General features: G+C 50.8%; 1 protein-coding gene across 1 annotated transcript in view; it reads right to left on the bottom strand.

Moving 5' to 3' along the window:
* Positions 1–12998, bottom strand: part of LOC140387050 (integrin alpha-E-like) — a 434586-nt gene that overhangs the window by 27489 nt on the left and 394099 nt on the right. The window contains exon 28 of the mRNA XM_072470061.1: positions 9511–9585. Coding sequence (XP_072326162.1) covers positions 9511–9585 — 75 coding nt within the window. The remainder of the gene's footprint in view (positions 1–9510; positions 9586–12998) is intronic.

Below are 12998 nucleotides of genomic sequence, written 5' to 3'. Positions count from 1 at the left end.
AGCGGGGAAACCGAACAGTCTGAGGGCTTTGATGACTGTGGCAGACGTCATGGGATGGCAAAGGGAAATTCGTCGACAACGTTAAGGAAATACGTGTTTTGGTCGGAGGACGGAAGGGGCCCTTTGAAGTCCATGCTGAGGCGTTCAAAGGGACGGGAGGCCTTTACAAGGTGCGCTCGGTCTGGCCAGTAGAAGTGCGGTTTGCACTCCGCGCAGACCTGGCAGTCTCTGGTGACCGGCCTGACCTCCGCAATGGAGTAGGGCAGGTTGCGGGCCTTTATGAAATGAAAGAACCGGGTGACCCCCTGGGTGACAGAGACCATCGTGTAGGGCCCGGAGTCGGTCCACTTGTGCGCTGGCACATGTACCTCGGGATAGGGCATCGGGGGGCTCGGGGCAATACAAAATCTCGTAATTGTAGGTGGAGAGCTCAATCCTCCACCTCAAGATTTTATCATTTTTGATCTTGCCCCACTGTGTGTTATCGAACATGAAGGCAACTGACATTTGGTCAGTGAGGAGAGTGAATCTCCTGCCGGCCAGGTAATGCCTCCAATAGCCGCACAGCTTCAACGAGAGCTTGGGCCTCCATTTCGACAGAGGAGTGCTGAATTTCGGAAGCATGGAGGGTGCGGGAAAAGAATGCCACGGGCCTGCCTGTCTGGTTGAGGGTGGCGGCCAGAGCAACGACTGGTGCAGCGCTCTCGACTTGGAAGGGGAGGGTCTCATTGACCGCATGCATCGCGGCCTTGGCGATGTCGGCCTTGATACGGTTGAAGGCCTGGTGAGCCTCGGCCGTCAGGGGAAAATCTGTGGACTGAATGAGTGGGCGGGCCTTGTCCGCATAGTTAGGGACCCACTGGGCATAGTATGAGAAGAACCCCAGGCATCGTTTGAGAGCCTTGGGGCAGTGGGAGTTCCATGAGGGGGCGCATGCGATCGGGGTCGAGCCCTAGAACTCCATTTTGCACCACATAGCCAAGGATGGCTAAGCGGTTGGTGCTAAAAACGTACTTCCCCTCGTTATACGTCAGGTTCAGGAGTTTGGCGGTGTGGAGAAATTTGGAAAGGTTAGCGTCGTGGTCCTGCTGATCGTGGCCGCAGATGGTGACGTTATCGAAGTACGGGAAGGTGGCCCGCAGTCCGTACCTGTCAACCATTCGGTCCATCTCCCGTTGGAAGACCGAGACCCCATTAGTGACGCCGAAGGGAACCCTAAGGAAATGGTAAAGGCAGCCGTCTGCTTCGAAGGCCGTGTATTGGCAGTCCGCCTTTCAGATGGGGAGCTGGTGGTAGGCAGATTTCAGGTCCACTGTAGAGAAGACCCGGTACTGTGCAATCTGATTGACCGTATCAGATATGCGTGGGAGGGGTTACGTGTCGAGCTGCGTGTACAGATTGATGGTCTGACTGTAGTCGATGACCATCCTGTTTTTCTCCCCAGTTTTTACAACTACCACTTGGGCTCTCCAGATTCTATTGCTGGCCTCAAAGATGCCCTCCCGCAGTAGCCGCTGGACCTCCGACCTGATGAAGGTCTTGTTCTGGGCGCTGTACCGTCTGCTCCTGGTGGCGCCGGGTTTGCAATCCGGGGTGAGGTTTGTAAACAGGGAAGGTGGGTCGACCTTAAGGGTTGTGAGGCCGCATACAGTAAGGAGTGGTAGGGGCCCACCAAATTTCAGAGTGAGACTTTGGAGGTTGCACTGGAAGTCCAGGCTGAGTAGCAAGGCAGCGCAGAGGTTGGGGAGGACGTAGAGCCGGAAATTGCTGAACTCTACTGGTGAGTCCATAGAAGACTTCTGGCGGGCCCCAATCCCACTAGTCCGGGACTGTGACTGTCAGGCCGTTACGGCCACTGAACATTCTGACCTCCTTACGCTTTTGTTACGGGGATTGGGTCAGACCTCATACGCCAGCAACTTTTAGAAGGGGCCACGCTCGATCTTGCAGAGACAAAGAAGCTTGCACTCTCTATGATGGTCGCCTCGCGCAATATTCAGGCCTACACCCCCATCCCCATGGCCCACCCCGCCTATGCATCGTGGACCCCACAGACGGCCGCCCCAGCGGGGGCTTTACCCAGTCAATACGCCTGCGCCACGGTCCCCGATGTTACTTTTGCGGCCAGCAAAAACACCCCCGCCAACGCTGCCCGGCCCGCGCTGCCCTTCGTAAGGCTCACGATAATAAGGGGCACTTCGCCACGGTGTGCCAGGCCCGCGCAGTCGCTGCTATCGCCCTCACCCCCTCGTTTACGCACAATGGGCGCCGCCATCTTCGCCCCCCCGGATCATGTGCGGCCAGTGTGCGCCGCCATCTTCCCCTCCGTGCAACACGTGCGGCCCATGGGTGCCGCCAGCTTGTTCAACCCCCACCACGTGCGGCCCATGGGCGCCGCCATTTTGTCCTCCCCAAGATCTTCAGACGTCGCCATCTTGTCTCCCCCACGGCACATGGGCACCACCAGCGTTCCAGGACCCGTGCCCCCTGGGCACCCCACCATCCGACACCAGCAACGACCAACCATGACTCGTCTCAGTGACCATCGACCAGTCTCGGCCGCACAACCTGGCCACCACATCGGCCAGCGTTAAAATTGACGGACATGTGACTTCTTGCCTGCTGGACTCCGGGAGCACCGAAAGCTTCATCCACCCGGATACGGTAAGGCGCTGCTCCCTCACGGTACACCCCGCTAACCAAAGAATCTCCCTAGCCTCCGGACCCCATTCCGTGGCGATCCGGGGGTACTGTACGGTCACACTCACGGTCCAGGGCGCAGACTTCAGCGGTTTCTGCCTCTACGTCCTCCTTAACCTCTGCGCTGCCCTGCTACTCGGCCTGGACTTCCAGTGTAACCTCCAGAGCCTAACCCTGAAATTCAGCGGGCCGCTACCACCCCTTACTGTGTGCGGTCTCGCGACCCTAAAGGTCGATCCACCTTCCCTCTTCGCAAGTCTAACCCCGGATTGCAAACCCGTCGCCATCAGGAGCAGACGGTACAGCACCCAGGACAGGACCTTTATCAGGTCCGAGGTCCAGCGGCTGCTTCGGGAAGGCATCATCGAGGCCAGCAACAGCCCCTGGAGAGCCCATGTGGTAGTAGTTAAAAGTGGGGAGAAATACAGAATGGTCGTGGGCTACAGCCAGACCATCAATCGGTAGAAGCAGCTCGACGTGTACCCCCTCCCACACATCGCCCTATCTGCTACCCTCAACCAGGCAGGCAGGCCCGTGGCATTCTTTTCCCAAACCCTTCATGCCTCCGAAATTCGGCACTCCTCTGTTGAAAAAGAGGCCCAAGCTATCGTTGAAGCTGTGCGGTACTGGAGGCATTACCTGGCCGGCAGGAGATTCACTCTCCTCACTGACCAACTGTCGATAGCCTTCATGTTCAATAACACACAGCGGGGCAAGATCAAGAATGATAAGATCTTGAGGTGGTGGATCGAGCTCTCCACCTACAACTACGAGATTTTGTATCGTCCCGGCAAGCTCAACGAGCCCCCAGAGGCCCTATCCCGAGGTACATGTGCCAGCGCACAAGTAGACCGACTCCAGGTCCTGCACGACAGTCTTTATCACCCGGTTGTACCATTTCATAAAGGCCCGCAATCTGCCCTACTCCGTCGAGGAAGTACGGACAATCACCAGGGACTGCCAGGTCCGTGCGGAGTGCAAACCGCACTTCTACCAGCCAGACCGTGCGCGCCTGGTGAAGGCCTCCCACCCCTTTGAACGCCTCAGCATGGATTTCAAAGGGCCCCTCCCCTCCACCGACCGTAACATGTATTTTCTCAGTGTAGTTGATGAGTACTCCAGATTCCCCTTCGCCATCCCATGCCTGACATGACGTCTGTCACCGTCATCAAAGCCCTCAACACAATCTTCGCTCTGTTCGGTTTCCCTGCCTACATCCACAGTGACAGGGGATCCTCATTCATGAGTGATGAGCTGCGTCAGTTCCTGCTCAGCAAGGGTATCACCTCCAGCAGGACGACCAGCTATAACCCCCGGGAAAACGGACAGGTAGAGAGGGAGAACGGGACTGACTGGAGGGCCGTCCAACTGGCCCAACGGTCCAGGAACCTCCCGGTCTCCTGCTGGCAGGAGGTCCTCCCCAATGCACTACACTCCATTTGGTCACTACTGTGCACCGCCACTAACAACACACCCCATGAGCGTCACTTTGCCTTCCCCAGGAAGTCCACATCCAGTGTGTCGCTCCCGACTTGGCTCGCAGCTCCAGGACCCATTCTTCTCCGTAGGCACGTCCAACTCCACAAGGCGGACCCGTTGGTGGAGAGGGTGCAGTTGCTCCATGCGAACCGCGTACCCCGATGGCCGCCAGGATACTGTCTCCCTCAGGGACCTGGCACCAGCAGGTTCCACACACACACACACACACACACCTCTGGCCCGGCTCCAACCCCCCTACCCAGGCGCTCCCAGCAGCAACCCCCCCCCCCAGGACCATCCGTCCTCCCCCTGCCCACGCCCTGTTGCTAACTTTTGGTTGGTTCAATTGGCTCTGTTTTATAACCTTTGCTCTAGAGTCACCAGGTATCTTTATGATACCGCCACGAGGTTCAAGTTCAAGTAATGATCAATAACTCAACACACCAATTAGTAAGATTCAAATCGAAGCACATTTATTATACACAGTAAATCGCAACTCATGCATAAACTCTACTTTCTAGGCTATTTCTAGAACTAACAGGCCTATACTTAGCTTCGGACTGGCCCACCAGGTCAGGGGAACAAATGGCCTTTCGTTCAGGTCCTGAGTCTGCGGGATTCAAAAGCTGGTATGGACTGGTAGCTAGGAGCGCCTATCTCGTAGCGAGCGTTGACTTGAGACTTACTTTCTTAGAGGCCGCTGGACAGTTCACTCTCAGGGGTTGCTTCGCGTTGCTGAGTGACCCTGTCAAGAAGGGCGATTTGAACGGGGGCTTTACTTTATAGTCCCCAGGGGCTTCCCGCCCTTCGGGGCGGACCCCGTACCTGGTTTCAAGTGATTGGACTTCGTTCCAATCGCTTGGTTCGATTTCTCCAATATTGGAGCTGTTCCCTGATCATTGGGCGGTCTTTAAGTGTCTGTTAACCTCTTTTGTGTTGGCTCCTGTTGGCGCCGAGGAGTTTGGCTTGGCCTAGTTTAGCTCAAAATGTTTTGATTGTTCCCGGGATTGCTCATTACTATGCAGATGGCTGCTTGTATCAATGCTGTCTGGGTTTCTGCAGAGTCTAATACACAGTAAACTTGCACCTGCTAATTTTTGCCTGTGTTGGCTGAATTTCCCTTCAGCCTTTGCTGTTCTCCATTTTAAGTCGGGAAGTGGCCAACTCAGGTGGCTACAGCCCGAGGATAAAGAGGATTTTGGCACGCTCCTGGAGTCACCGAAGACCAGACCAGCATCAGCATCGCCGCCACCACTGCGTCGCTCCCAGCGGCACATCAAGGCCCCGGACCGGTTAAACCTCTAACTGGTTCACTGGACTTCAAAATAATTTTTTTTTCCCGCAAATATTGAATTATGTAAATTCAATTGCTGTATATAGTTCTCCACCACCCCAGCTGGACTCAATTTTAACAGGGGGTGAATGTGGTAAACCACTGTTGCACCTATATTAGGTGATGTACGGTAGGACCTGTACTACAGGTACGGCGGTAGTCTCTGCCTGCTGGCTCTGCCAAGTAGGTGGAGTATAAATATGCGTGTCCTCCGTGCAGCATCCATTTCACCAGCTGCTGTGGGAGGCCACACATCTTAGAGCAATAAAGCCTCAGTTGTATTCAACTCTCCTCTTTGTCCAATTGAGCGCGAACACCACTGGATGAGACCAGGCGGAAATTGGAGGATGAACTGGGGCAGAAGTGGGTGGGGACTCTGGAGCGAGACACTGAGCAGGGCCAAGCCAACCTCCTCCTGCGCAAGGCTCAGCCCCATGCAGTTCAAAGTGGTGCACAGAGCACACCTAACCAGAACCCGAATGAGTAGGTTCTTCCTGGAGGTGGAGGACAAATGTGAACGGTGCCAGAGGAGTCTGGCTAACCGCACCCACATGTTCTGGGCTTGTCACAAACTAGCTGGGTTCTGAACAGCCTTCTCCGATGCGATGTCCAAGGTTGTGGGGTGAGGGTGGAGCCGTGCCCGAGAGTGACAATCTTCGGGATATCGGAGCAGCCAGAGCTACACATGGGGACGAGGGACGATGCCCTAGCTATCGCTTCCCTAATCGCACGCCGGAGAATCCTGCTCGGCTGGCGATCAGCAGCACCACCCACAGCTGCAGACTGGCTTGCTGACCTTACGGAATTTCTCTACCTGGAGAATATTAAGTATGCCATCCGAGGGGTGGAGGAAGGCTTCCTAAATGCACGGGGGCAATTTGTCGGCTTGTTCCAGAATCTGTTTGAGGCCAGCACCAACAAATAAGTTGCAGAAACGGGAAAGTAGAAAGAAAAGGGAAGGAAAAATAAAAATAAAGACGGGGGGAACCATAGGAACGCGCAACCCAGGGGAGGAGGGGGGGGGGAGAGGAGAAAAGGCTGGAGGGACACAAAAGGGACAATGTGTAACCGACCCCGCCCCCCCCCCAATCACACAGGGTGGAAGAGAGGGAGGGGGCAACCCCCTGCCCCCCTGAATCACAGGGGAAACACAGCCGAAGTTGACGGGGGAAGAAAAGAAGGGGAGGGGGGAAGGGGAGGGGGGGGGAACAGCCCCCAAAACAGACCGGGGGGGACACAAGGGCGGGTGGGCGGGTCGGGGGGGGCGGGCGGGAGGGACCACATGCCGAGCCAGAGGGCGGCAGAATGTAAATTGGGGAAATTAAGGGAAGGTAAAACAAACCTTTCTGTGTTGTACAGTGAATAAACACGGCCAACAATGTACATAACTATTTATAAATTTGAAAATGCCAATAAAAAAGATTTTTAAAAAAATAAATCCAACAGGGAATTCAGGAGAAACTTCTTAACCCAGAGACTGGTTCGAATGTGAAACTTCTACCACAAGGAATATTTGAAGCAAATACTTCAGACAAATAGAATTCCTGAAGTGCAGAAGGAGGCAATTCGGCCCATAAAGTTTGCACTATACCTCTGAAAGACCACCCTACCTAGGCCAACTATTCCATTGTATCCCTGTAACCCCAGCTAACTTGCACATTTAAGAGGAATTAGAAAGAAAGATGTGAGCCGGGATTCTCCGAGCCCACGCTGGGTCGGAGAATCGGCGGTGACGCCGGAAATTCCCGCCACGCCGCTCCGACACCAGGACGCGATTCTCCGGCGACTGGAGAATCGGCGGCAGTCGCGTGTGCCGGTCGGGGGGCCGTCTGCATTGTAAAAACTTTGAGATACCAGTTTTTATATTTGCAAACTTTTAAAAATTTAATTCAATTTCTCAGCCTGCAATGGTAGGATTGAAACTAATTCCCTGAAACTACCTTGCTATCAAACACACCACTCTAATGCCACTTAGCTGTCCTACTCCTGTCCTTTTATAGTCCTCCTTTACAAATCTTTATCCAATTCCCCTTTAAATTGTATTATCATTTCTGCATCTAGCCTCTTGTAGTAAAGCATCGAATAATCTAACCTGTGAAATAAATACATCTAATCTCCTGTTGGATTTTTCTGGTGCTGCTTTGATACATTGCCAACCCCATGGAAGCAAGTTTGCACTATATCGCCATTCAAATTCTTTTGTAATGTGAGTGGAAGAGGTGGTGAGATAATCCTGCTCGGAGACCAGTCATAGAAACTCCTCACTCTCGATGTTAACATCTGAGCAATGTGGACTCCAGTACTTTGCGCAATGCAGTCGGTCAGATCGGGATTTCCTGCAATAACTCCGACTGTCAAGGTCTAGTTGGGGCAGATACAGAGTAGAGGAAAATCCCATGGAAAGGAAAGCTCAGATGGCAAAAAAATCTGCTTCGCTTTTATCTGCCAGTCCTCACCTTTATCCTACTTCAAGCCCATTCCCTGCTCAAGCCATGTAAACATGGACTTCACCCAATACTCACTTTCTGCTAAGAGGTACAACTAACAACATCCAGAAGACAAAGACAATAAGACAGAGGAGCAGAATTAGGCCACTCGGACCATCGAGTCTGCTCCGTCATTTAATCATGGTTGATATTTTCTCATCTCCATTCTCCTGCCTTCTCCCCATAACCCCTGATCCCCTTATTGATCAAGACCCCATCTATCTGTGTCTTAACGACACTTAGTGAATTGGCCTCCACAGCCTTCTGCGGCAAAGAGTTCCACAGATTCACCACCCTCTGGCTGAAGAAATTCCTCCTCATCTCTGGTTTAAAGGATCGTCCCTTCAGTCTGAGGCTGTGTCCTCTGGTTCTAGTTTTTCCTACAAATGGAAACATCCTCTCCTCGTCTACTCTATTCAGGCCTCAAAATATCCTGTAAGTTTCAATAAGGTCCCCCCTCATCCTTCTAAACTCCTACGAGCACAGACCCAGAGTCCTCAACCGTTCCTCATACGACAAATTCTTCATTCCAGGGATCATCCTTGTGAATCTCCTCTGGACCCTTTCCAAGGCCAGCACATCCTTCCTTAGGTACGGGGCCTAAAACCGCTCACAATACTCCAAATGGGGTCTGACCAGAGCCTTATACAGCCTCAGAAGTACATCCCTGGTCTTGTATTCTCGCCCTCTTGACATGAATGCTAACATTGCATTTGCCTTCTTAACTGCCGACTGAACCTGCACGTTAACCTGAAGAGAATCGTGAACAAGGACTCCCAAGTCCCTTTTGCGCTTCTGCTTTCCGAAGCATTTCCCCATTTAGAAAATAGTCTATGCCTAAATTCCTCCTTCCAAAGTGCATAACCTCACACTTTTCCACATTGTATTTAATTTGCCACTTCATTGCCCACTCTCCTAGCTTGTCCAAATCCTTTTGCAGCCCCCTTGCTTCCTCAATACAGAGGAATACAGATCTGTCCCTCTACAGATAAAGGTCTCAAACCTTTTGCTAACCCTTAATGTAAAACTCCTCCCAACCTCTCTGATTGGACAACCCCGTTGTTTAAGTTTGGCTGCCTATATCATAAAAAACATTGAGCAAAAGACTATTAGACCAAACACACAAGTTTTCTTTCAGAGTTTGACTCAACCTATTCACCCTCTCATCAAACTCTCCCCATACCATTTAACCTCTTCATCCTCCCATCTCATCCCCTCCCCCTCTTATACTATCTCCCCTTCAATCCTCTCTCCTCCCTTACTCATCCCAAACCTCTCTCCTATCCTCATGTCATCCACCTCTCTTCAAAACCCCACTGTTCCTCGAAAAGAACACCTCTTATATTTATTTGTTTTCGTTTTCTGCCTCATTCTCATCTCCTGGCAATTTAAACTCTCCTCTCCCCAGCTTGGGATGTGGTTCTGTATATTGGCAAGTTGTTGTCACTGTTAGCATTATTCTGTTCATTTAATATAGCACATAAAGTGTTTGAAAACAATTTTAAAAAGTACCCATTGATCTTTTCCTTCCTGTGCTGGCTGTTGTTTCACGGGGTTCTGTATTTTCTGACAATGTTTCAAAGATCCCTGTGAAAAGAACAATATGCTTAGTTCCAGATACCCAACTAAGTCTGATATCAGTCAATAAAAGTATCTGGTTCAGTGAGATCTCTCATTCCACAATTACCATGAAGAAAGGGGAATCCTGGTTAAATGAAGAATTGAAGGACTAGTAACAGGCATGCTTATGAATTAGATAAACTTGGTGAAGTAACTACACAGTATAGTATAACGGTCTAGCACAGAAAGAATGAATGTGGGACTGAGCACAGTACCATCTAGTGATAGAAGGAAACACATGACCCACACTTAGGGGTCAGTGTAGTGTTGCACGTGACCACGCATAGAAGCAAACACGGAGACAGCCCCGAGCTTGGAGCTTTTCTGAACCTTTGTATATCATTTAGAGTAGTTAATACACACTTACTGTTGAACTATCTAAGACTATTGTCATGTGAGGGTACCTTTAAGCAATGTACCTTTAAGAAAACAGTGATGTCAGAGAGTGGGACATATTAAATAAAGTTTCAAATGTAATAAACTAGGCCATGTAAAGTCACAGTGTTGGTGATTGAAGAAAAGCACTGGGAAGGCTGATGTGGTAAAACAGGATAAGACAGTGGGGTTTGTTAAAGTGGGAAAGGAAAGACCAAGTGAAGCGAAGGAGGTGCAAAAGGTTGTACAGCCTGATCAAGAGGTGATTGATACGAAGGTGCCAGATCTCTTTAAAGAATTTACTTGTGTGGGTAAAGTTTACTCATGTGTATCAGGAGGAGCAGGTAAAGAAGTCACAATTTTAAGAGATACAGGAGCTAGTCAATCTTTAATGGTAAGAGATGAGGAATTATGTAGTTTGGGAAGAACGTTGCCAGAAAAGGTGGTAATATGTGGAATTCAGGGTGAGAGGAGTAGCATTCCATTATATAAGGTAAGGTTGGAAAGTCCAGTGAAGAGTGGTGAAGTGGTAGTAGGAGTAATAGATAAACTATCTTGTCCAGGAATACAGTTTATCTTGGGTAATGATATAGCTGGATCGCAGGTGGGAGTGATGCCTACTGTGGTTGATAAGCCAGTGGAAAATCAGACAACTAAAGTGTTGAAGGACAAATATCCTGGGATTTTTCCGGATTGTGTAGTAACAAGGTCGCAAAGTCACAGGTTAAGACAAGAGGAGAAATCAAAGAGTGAAGATGAAGTTGAAGTGCAATTATCAGAAACGATTTTTGATCAGATGGTTGAAAAAGAACAAGAACAGGTGGAGGATGAGGGGGATATTTTTAGTTCAGGAAAATTGGCGGAGTTACAACAGAATGATGGAGAAATAAAACGGATATATCAGAAAGCATATACGGAAGAGGAATCTGAGAGTATACCAGAGTGTTATTACCGTAAAAATGATGTCTTGATGAGAAAATGGAGACCTTTACATATGCAGGCGGATGAAAAGTGGGCAGAAGTTCAAGTAGTATTGCCAGTAGGGTATAGAAAGGAGGTGTTGCGAGTTGCATATGAGGTACCAGTGGGAGGTCATTTGGGAATAAGGAAAACTCAAGCTAAGATCCAGAAACATTTTTATTGGCCTGGACTACATAAAGATGTAGTTAAATTTTGTCAATCATGTCACACATGTCAAGTGATAGGGAAACCTCAAGCAGTGATAAAACCAGCGCATTTAATACCCATTCCAGCATTTCAGGAACGTTTTACAAGGGTCCTAATCGATTGTGTAGGACCGCTTCCTAAAACAAAAAGCAGGAATCAATATCTTTTGACTATAATGGATGTGTCAACTAGGTTTCCAGAGGCCATTCCAGTAGGTAATATTACAGCTAAAAGGATTGTGGTGGAGTTACTTAAATTCTTTACTAGATATGGACTACCCACAGAAATTCAATCGGATCCGCAAGTGGGTTATGGAGGGAGAGGGGGCAGCATGGAAGAGGATGGAGATGGCGTCCTGTAAAGGGACAAGCCTGGGGGCGTTGGTGACGGCACCGCTGCCGCTCTCGCCGACAAAGTATACCACGAGCCCGGTGGTGGCGGCAACGCTAAGGATCTGGGGCCAGTGGAGACGGCACCGGGGTGCAATGGGAGCATCGGTGTGGTCCCCGATCAGGGGTAACCACTGGTTTGTCCCGGGGAAGATGGGCGGGGGGTTCCAGAGCTGGCATCGGGCGGGGATTGGAAGAATGGGGGACCTGTTCATCGACGGGACTTTTGCGAGCCTAGGGGCACTGGAGGAGAAGTTCGAGTTACCCCCGGGAAATGCCTTTAGATATATGCAGGTGAGGGCTTTTGTGAGGCGACAGGTGAGGGAATTCCCGTTGCTCCCGGCACAAGAAGTTCAAGATAGGGTGATCTCAGGTGTATGGGTCGGGGAGGGCAAGGTGTCGGAAATACACCAGGAGTTGAAAGAAGAGGGGGAAGCGCTGGTAGACGAGTTGAAGGGCAAATGGGAGGAGGAGCTGAGGGAGGAGATCGAGGAAGGTCTGTGGGCTGATGCCCTAGGTAGGGTTAATTCCTCCTCCACGTGTGCCAGGCTCAGCCTGATACAATTTAAGGTGGTCCACAGAGCGCACTTTACGGGGGCGAGGTTGAGTAGGTTCTTTGGGGTAGAGGACAGATGTGGAAGGTGCACAGGGAGCCCGGCGAACCACGTCCACATGTTTTGGTCATGCCCGGCACTGGAGGGGTTCTGGAGAGGAGTGGCGGGAGCAATATCTCAGGTGGTGAAAGTCCGGGTCAAGCCAAGCTGGGGGCTAGCAATATTTGGAGTAGTGGACGAACTGGGAGTGCAGGAGGCGAAAGATGTCGGCATGCTGGCCTTTGCGTCCCTAGTAGCCCGGCGAAGGATCTTGCTAATGTGGAAGGAGGCAAAGCCCCCCAGCCTAGAGGCCTGGATAAATGATATGGCTGGGTTCATAAAGTTGGAGAGGATTAAGTTCGCCTTGAGAGGGTCTGTGCAGGGGTTCTACAGGAGGTGGCAACCGTTCCGAGACTATCTCGCGGAGCGTTAGAGGAAGGTCGGTCAGCAGCAGCAGCAACCTTGGGGGGGGGGGTGGGGACGTCCTGGGAGGGGGGGGGAAGGGGAAGGGGGGACTGCTTGGGAGGGTGGATGAGTGAGAGAGAACATGAAGGGTTGGGGAAACTGGCACGTATGGGTGAGGGCCAGTGTACAAGGCTGTGTAACTATATAATTTTGCCATGTATATATCTTGCTCTGCGCGATTTCTCGTTTTTTTTTTTGTTACGGGGGGGGGGGGGGGGGTTATTGTTTGTAAGGGAGAAAAATTGTGTTAAAAAACTTTAATAAATATATTTAAAAAAAAAGAAATTCAATCGGATCAAGAAACGAAGTTTACTTCAAAGTTATTCAAAGATGTTATGGATAGTTTAGGAATAAAACAATTTAAATCAACTGCGTACCATCCAGAATCGCA

The sequence above is a fragment of the Scyliorhinus torazame genome, chromosome 12, assembly GCF_047496885.1.
Source record: "Scyliorhinus torazame isolate Kashiwa2021f chromosome 12, sScyTor2.1, whole genome shotgun sequence".
NCBI classification, from domain to species: domain Eukaryota; kingdom Metazoa; phylum Chordata; class Chondrichthyes; order Carcharhiniformes; family Scyliorhinidae; genus Scyliorhinus; species Scyliorhinus torazame.
The sequence above is the reverse complement of the archived record's forward strand: the minus strand, read 5'-3'. Positions and strand labels throughout refer to the sequence as shown.